The sequence below is a fragment of the Dysidea avara genome, chromosome 7 (assembly GCF_963678975.1).
Source record: "Dysidea avara chromosome 7, odDysAvar1.4, whole genome shotgun sequence".
Classification (NCBI taxonomy): Eukaryota; Metazoa; Porifera; class Demospongiae; order Dictyoceratida; family Dysideidae; genus Dysidea; species Dysidea avara.
In genome coordinates, this window is record NC_089278.1 from 5150225 (window position 1) to 5157970 (window position 7746).

General features: G+C 36.9%; 1 protein-coding gene across 1 annotated transcript; it reads left to right on the forward strand.

The window, feature by feature from the left end:
- Nucleotides 1–2653: 2653 nt before the first annotated feature.
- LOC136259818 (zinc metalloproteinase nas-4-like) lies at nt 2654–7746 on the forward strand. The gene is made up of 6 exons (XM_066053371.1): nt 2654–2786; nt 4707–4762; nt 5806–5979; nt 6165–6282; nt 6342–6850; nt 6959–7746. Exons 2-6 carry the CDS (start codon nt 4759–4761, stop codon nt 7498–7500), a joined length of 1347 nt encoding a protein of 448 aa, XP_065909443.1. The 5' UTR covers nt 2654–2786; nt 4707–4758; the 3' UTR covers nt 7501–7746.

Here is a 7746-nt window from a genome sequence, read left to right on the forward strand (position 1 = left end):
TACAATAATATTCGGCCACAGATTATGATGATAGTTTCCAATCTTATACGCGTGTATAATGGATGCAAACGACATGCACAGTTATTCATACATATGTACATGTAAAGTGGAATCGAAATGTCATGTCTTAGTGATATCCAAAGCTTCTTGGTCTTAATACCTAGACAGCTGCTTCATATAGTTGCATTAGAGTAGAAATATTCTATTTTAAGTTGGCCCTTATAAAAAGGTGGCCTTTAAGGTAGCTGCTAAGATATGTTACACTGTATATCACTCTGAATCATACTCTGAAAGGGAATGCCTACTACTGCATGGCCACTTAAAGGCCACCTTTATATGTTTGAACCTATAAATAATGCCTTTGCTGGAAAAATGTACACTTCTAAAACCACTATGTATTGTCTTACTCGTCAAATTAAAAATTTGATGGAATAGAGTGGAAAGTGGCCACCTGTATAGAAAGGCCACCACTCCAATAAGGCCAATTTTAAATTGTTGCTATACACTTATGCAAATGTATTAAGCAGCTATACCTACACATTAAGGCCCATAAATTTTGGCCCTAAGGTAACTGGCTTAAACTCCATACATCAGCTGTATCATGATAAAAATAGCAATGTAGCTCATAATTTGATTCTATAATTGAAAATCATAGAATCATAGAAATGTTCCATAGAAATTACATTGTACAAAGGTTCACTACAGCAATTGCACACTGATGCATATCTATAGCTTTAAGTGAAATACATCAACAATCGATTAAAGAAAGGGTCAACGCAACTAACTTCAAAGTTAAATCGGAGTGTTATAGTAAAAGTTGAGACTGAAACTGGTGCATATTGCATGACAGTCTCTACAGTCATTCACATGGAAACTTGATACATTGATATCAGTACACAATTGAATTTTTGAAGGTATAAGTTGAAAAGACTGTTAATACTACATCAGTTGTTCATTACTACTTGTTAGAAAAGCTCTAGTAGATTACAATATTGAAACATTCATGCCTGTGTGAATGCAGCTACATAACATTGTTTTATTTGTAAATGTTTCAAATTACAGTGGAACTTGTCTTAGCAGCCACCTGTAATGAAAGGCCACCTTTCTATTAAGGGCCAACTTTAAGTTGTTCAAGTAAAAGATTTGTACACATCAAACTATATAAATAGTCACCTACATTATTAAGGCCAAAAAAAATTGGCGTTACTGGCTTAGACAGTTTCCACTATAGCTACATTTGTGTATCAAAATACGTGCTTGCATATCAACAATCAGCATTAAATGCTAACAGTAGCAGTAGCAGTTACTGTAGCTAGTGAAAATCTCATCAAGTTCAATATTTCACTACTATATGATGAAATATTGAACTTGAATATTCGACTTGGTGTCATAATCAGAAACAATATATACAAGCTTGATAAGGGGTAAATTACTTGAGTATATGTATTTAATTACAAGCTTTTACAGGGTTTTCTTACAAAACATAAACAAATTAATTTTACTTACAAACCAACAATGTATAAAATAATTGTGACGTACTATTATATAAAGTTACTTGCAATTCGTATTGCATCTTTGCGTATTTGAACCATACAAACAACAGTGATTACAAGGCTACACATTAACACTTATAACTCATGATCTACTATTGGTCCCAACTTTAAACTCACAGTGATGAATGGTAGTTATTAGAGCAACATGTAAACCAAAAATATATTTAATTAAAGAATATATATTTTTGAAAATTAAGATCAAAGGAAAAAGCTACATTTTTGTGGTTTGACCTTTTCCTTTGAGCAATTATAAAACATTATATATCCCCTGAAAGAGAATTTAATAAGCATTTCAAAAATCTAAACCAGATGTTTCTACGTCAATCACAAGCAAAGTTATGGCCATTTTATTGAAGATGTGTAAGCAAAATAAAATTTTCAGTAGAAACTTTGAGTGGTCATAACTTAAAGGGAGACCTATGAAATGAGCCAAATTTTGGTGTGAGAAAGTTTCTTGAAGGGGCCATGTTTGTGCCAAATTTCACGAAAATCGAAAGGGGTCCGGATTTTTTTTTGTTGATTTGGTATGGAATGACCAATAATCAATTTCACCAATAGCTGTGAATACCTCTGTACTGCCAGGTAATGCGAGACGCCACTGAGAAATCAGTTGATGAGCAGCCACTGAGTGAGACAACAAGGTAAGAACAGGGAGGAACAGTCTCGGGAACAGTCCATGTACTTCTGATAAAACGGCAGGAGAAAAGAGTTCTTCTATATAAACTGGTTCTTCTGAAACAATTTTTTTCGCCCTTCTTTTCTAGCTGCTACCAGCCTGGCGGAGACGTTGTTGGCCCTGCCGCGAACTAGTCTTCCACATGTCAGTATCCGGGCTACGTACACAACATTATCCGGAAAAAATATTTCGTGAAAATTTTCTAAGTCCAAAGTGTGCCCAAAAAAAAAATTCTCCCGCGGAGAGGCCAGGCGCGCAACAACATTACAAGTATGTTTAAATGTTTGTAACTGTGTATTTTGTGTGCAGGATATGCGCTCCAGGCGTCATACAGTGAAGGACCAGCTGGTGACAAGTTGATGCGCTCATAAACAACCAGCTGGAACAGCAAGGTAATGAGTAATGTAATACTTGTACCGGTAGTTGTATTATAGGTCTACATCTTCATCCTTCATCTGGCTTGCTAGCGGCTGGAATTATTTTCATTATAACGCCACCTTCATCTGGCTTGCTGGCGGCTGGAATTATTTTCCACTCGGCTTAACTACTAGTCTACTGTGAGTCTGTAATAGCTATACAAGAAGCCGATGCAGTGCTGCATATACAACAATGTGTAACTATCTCCTGTATGTTGTGCATGGCTGTATGCATAATATTATAGACTGTGATCACTGTGCCAATGCCACACCGCTGATATACAGGTACATCACCAGTGGTAGGGTCCGCAATCCGAAAATTCAACTTTTACAAATCGATCCCCCTACCATTGTGGGATGTTCATTGTGGTATCCCATTGCTAGATACACCATGAAACCGGAGGCACGATTGTTGTCTTCACAGAAATATCGATTTTAATATTTCGTGAGAAGCAAAAATTATTTTTATAATTTCGTGCTCCACACAAAGAACAGGATAGAACTTGCTGCTTAGCTAGATATTATCTAGAGTTGATGTAGTTAAAAAGTACGCACAATAATAAGCAAATAATTCACTGGGTTCTAGGCACAGGGTTGCTTTCTCTCAAAAAGCAGAAAACGAAACACAAATTTTCGAATTCAAACTGCCCTACCAGCCAAGACAAGAAAAGCCAACTCTTCCTCATAGTGATGTGATAAGGTTGGATGCATAGTCTGTCTATGCTGTTAGTCTGGAAAGGATCTGAGACTTCTCACCATCTGGGTGAAGAACGTCAAAATTTTCGTGCGTCATTTCAAGGGATTCTCTCAATGGTACCAAAGTGCTTTCCAGTACTTCTGATGCCACACTGGTCACTTAATTTTGTTTAGAATGATGATAAATGATGGATCAAAATGTTTGGTAGTAGTAGTAGTTGGTGTTTCTGTGATTTCATATGATGCAGTATACCAGCAGCTCACCAGGAGCTCCACCCAGCTCGAATCAAAAATGAAAGATTTTGTGCTTTTTTCGGTTTGGTTTTGGATGTTTTGCAGCATAATGGTGATGTAGAATGATCTAGTAAAGATTTGAAGCTGCTGTGGAGTGTGAGAGGTGAAGTCAAATTTGGACGATTTTGCTGCCTCCTTGATGCATACCTTAGAGTGAAGCGTGGAAGCCGTGGATAAAATAATAATTGACAACTGCTGCTACCAAACGTTCAGGGACATCTTTTACCATAGTTTTAGTTTATAATTGATGGTTGCTGTGGCTGCAGAAGCGCTGGAAATGGCTAGAAAGCGCGGCATAATTCTTTGATGCTGCAGAAAATTTTGACGCTCGTCACCCAGATGGTGAGAAGTCTCAGATCTTTTCCAAACTAACAGCATAGACAGACTATGCACCCAACTGTATCAAAACACTATGAGGAAGAGTTGGCTTCTTTCGCCCTGGGTGGTAGGGCAGTTTGAATTCGAAACTTCGTATCTCTTTGTCTGTTTTTCAAAGAAAGCAACCCTGTGCTGGGCACCCAGCAAATCATTTACTTATTTCTGTGCGTACTTTTCAACTACATCATCTCTGGATACGATTTGGCTAAGTAGCAAGTTTCATCCGATCCTTTGTGTGGAGCACGAAATTTAAAAAATTAATTTTGCATCTTGCGAGATACTGAAAACAATATTTCTGTAAAGACAACAATCGTGCCTCCGGTTTCATGGTGGATCAAGCAATGGGATACTACAATGAACATCCCACAATGGTAGGGGGATTGATTTGTAGAAGTTGATTTTTCGGATTGCGGACCCTACCAGTGGCCTCTAGTTACAACAGAGTCTGTTGTGCCATATTGGCTTGATTGGAATCAATTGTTAATTGTGCCTTCACCATATCCCTTATTCTGCATAGCCTCACTTCACTGCTGAGTCATCTTCAGAGACACGTCACACCTACAATATATAGTTACTTTCAATATATCTAACTTAACTTGGTTTTTTGTGTAGGTTGTGTTTTAGTATTGTGGTTTTCTGATGCCAGTTAAACTCCCTTACCTGCGTACGTATGCATATGTATCATTTCCACAGGTACACGCACACTGCTCTGAGTGTTTCCTATGGCACTGTTTATACTTGCCCAATGGGTAGGTTGCAACGTTGGTGTATGTACTTGGTTGTATGTGACGCGGTCCTAGTAATAATAATAATAATAAATACCGTGGTGCCGTGATTCAGTGTCGTGTAGCAATCATAGGTCTGCATTCAGTATAAAAAGATTGCCCTGACCCAGATTAATAATTGAGCTTTATAGGTGAGTAAATTTCAATACATACAGATACATACGTAGCTATATACGTAGATATGAAGTGGATAGTATTAGCAAGTTGTTTGTGCAGTTTGTCACTATTAGTAGTGGAAAGAGCTATTCCAGCTAAGCGACGGGCAAGGTGAAATGGATTTCATGTCACAGTTACATATGTACCTCAAGTCATGCATGGGCCCTATTAATATATAACTATAGTTGTATACACAGATACGTATATATAGGCACTATAATGAGTGCATGGTTATATATAGCTCTATGTATACTATAGTTAAGCTGTGTATATAGCTATATATGTTCCACGAATATATGTAGCTATAGCACGTTCACGTTGAGCTGAATCCTCAAAAACATTTAATAACTTATGGATGCAATTACACATGATCTTGAAATTTGGCTCATTTGTGATACTGCTTGATCCGCTAAAAATATTTTGAAATCTTTTTGTTCAAATGTTTGACATAATATTTACGGCCAATCAAAAGTTTCACAAGCTATGCATGCATAATATTACATAAAGCTATGCATGCATAATATTCCATGCCCATATATAGTTATAGCTCTATATGCATGCATGCCTTTTGCATAAAGTACTTGTAGTTAGATGTAGTTAGCTGTTGTAGCTATATAGCTATAGTTAGTTGCTGTTCATGCTACACCATTGAGTCTAGCTATAGGTAGCCACAAGCATGTAAAGCAAATTAATTAATACATGTGTATTTTTGGCATAACTAGTTACAGTGTTCTATGTGTTTGTAGTATAGCACAATTCATATTAGGGTACACATTGATAACTACCAGCTGCATAGTAGCTAGCAAAGTATCCCGGCAACATCATGACTTCAGTTTTTCATTTATGTATAGGTGGTAAAAGTGAGTTAGCAGACATCATCCTAAATGAAGAGCAGGAACGCCTTCTCAAAGAAGCTAAAAATTTCAATGGAAGGAGAGCAGTCATAGCTAATCTAGATCATAATGACCTACCAAAACCTTGGACTGATGGCATGATTCCATATGTGATGGATCCTAAAATAATTGGTAAGCATCATATATGTACCTTCACATGCAATGTATCACAGTCAATAAGCATAGGCTAGCTACGTTGCAGTGGGTTATAGCTGCTACACATAATCTTACTGTGACTTTGAAATGTTCCAATGGTCTTTAATGTTACTATAATATACATATTGTTACTGCATACAAATCTTATTTTATTCCCATAGGCACTCAGTATGAGAAATCCTTCATCAAAGCAATGAGGATATGGCAGAAGTACACTTGCATAAAGTTTGTGAAGCGTACTGATGAGCATTCCTATGTTATACTTACCAATCATACATTGTGAGTGCCCCTATAATGATTATTTAGTATTAGATATTAATTATGTTTCTCCCATACAGTGGATGCCATTCAGGTGTTGGAATATGGAATAAAAGATCGTATGAAGTTTATCTGTCTGAACGCTGTAGTACTCCAGGCAATGCCATGCATGAGTTGGGGCATGTAATTGGATTCCATCACGAACATCAAAGACATGACAGGGATGAATACATTGAAATGAACTATGACAATCTTGTTGATAGCAAAGCAGCCAATAATAGCTATGAAAAGATTGATCCTCATCGCCTGCAAGATTTTGGAGTTGGATATGACTATGCCAGTGTGATGCACTATGGCAAGGATGCTTTTGCAAAACAAAGGAATCGTGATATTTTTGAAGTGAAAAAAGACCTTCCCAAATGTCTAAGAGATGCAGGACTAGATGTCGGACAAAAAATAACCATTAGCAGCAAGGACATAGAACAGGCTAACAAGTTGTACAAATGTCCAGAAATGTCAATACCTTCTCTTTGTGAACTGTTGTCACCAAGTGAAGAAGATACCATCAGGAAGAAGAGCATTAAGATAGGTAAGACACAACCACCAACAAAATTTGTACTGATTCTGTTGATACAATTGGTACCAGTTCTTTTGCGCAAAAGGAAGCAATTACATAACTGATTTTTCCCGTCTTTAGAAAACAAGATTTCCCTGGGGCTTGTTGATGATGGTACCTGGGTGACTTGTGTACTTGGCAAGTGCTCCAAGAAATCCTGTGATGCTGGTTTTGATGAAAGCAAGATAAACAGTTTCAACAATTTAATGTGTACTCATCACCAGTTTACAATCCATACTACAATCAACAGGGAACAGAGTGACAAGGTCAAAGTCGGTGACACCATCATACTAGAAGGAAAGCCAAACAAATTTCTTGACTGTAGCAGTGAGGGAGGATTCTGTAGCACCACACAATGTGTTCAACAAGATGAGGAAGGAAGCAATGGAGCTGAGGAGTGTTCTAATCATGTATTCCGTATCACATCTGAAGGAAAGAAGACTGGTGATATTGTCCAGACATATGATATAGTTCAGCTGGAGTATGTACCCAATGGACACTATTTAGACTGTACTGGGATGAAGTGCTTGGTTCGTCCTTGCAATGATGAGGCCCAAACTGATGTGGAAACTGTCGAGGGCCAAACTAACTGTACACTTCCTTCATTCATTATTCAAAAGTGAATATCAAAGCAGCCACTTTTTTCATCTGTTTTTAGCTTATTTATTTTACTTATTATTTTTATTTTTAATTCACAACTACCAAATAGTAGCTAGTATAATTTTCATTTGAAAAGTACATATAATGTACTTGTTTCATCTGTTTATAAACACTTAAATTTTTAGAATAGTTTTAATGAAAATCTCATGTATCCATTCATGCATGATATAAATCTTATATATTCTTTTTTATCTTCACTATAAATGTGT

Bases quoted from the DNA above. Each gene is read 5' to 3' on its own strand.
- LOC136259818 (XM_066053371.1), top strand. The intron at 5,980-6,164 runs GTAAGCATCATA...TTATTCCCATAG, and splicing joins GATGGATCCTAAAATAATTG to GCACTCAGTATGAGAAATCC. The intron at 6,283-6,341 runs GTGAGTGCCCCT...TCTCCCATACAG, and splicing joins ATACTTACCAATCATACATT to TGGATGCCATTCAGGTGTTG.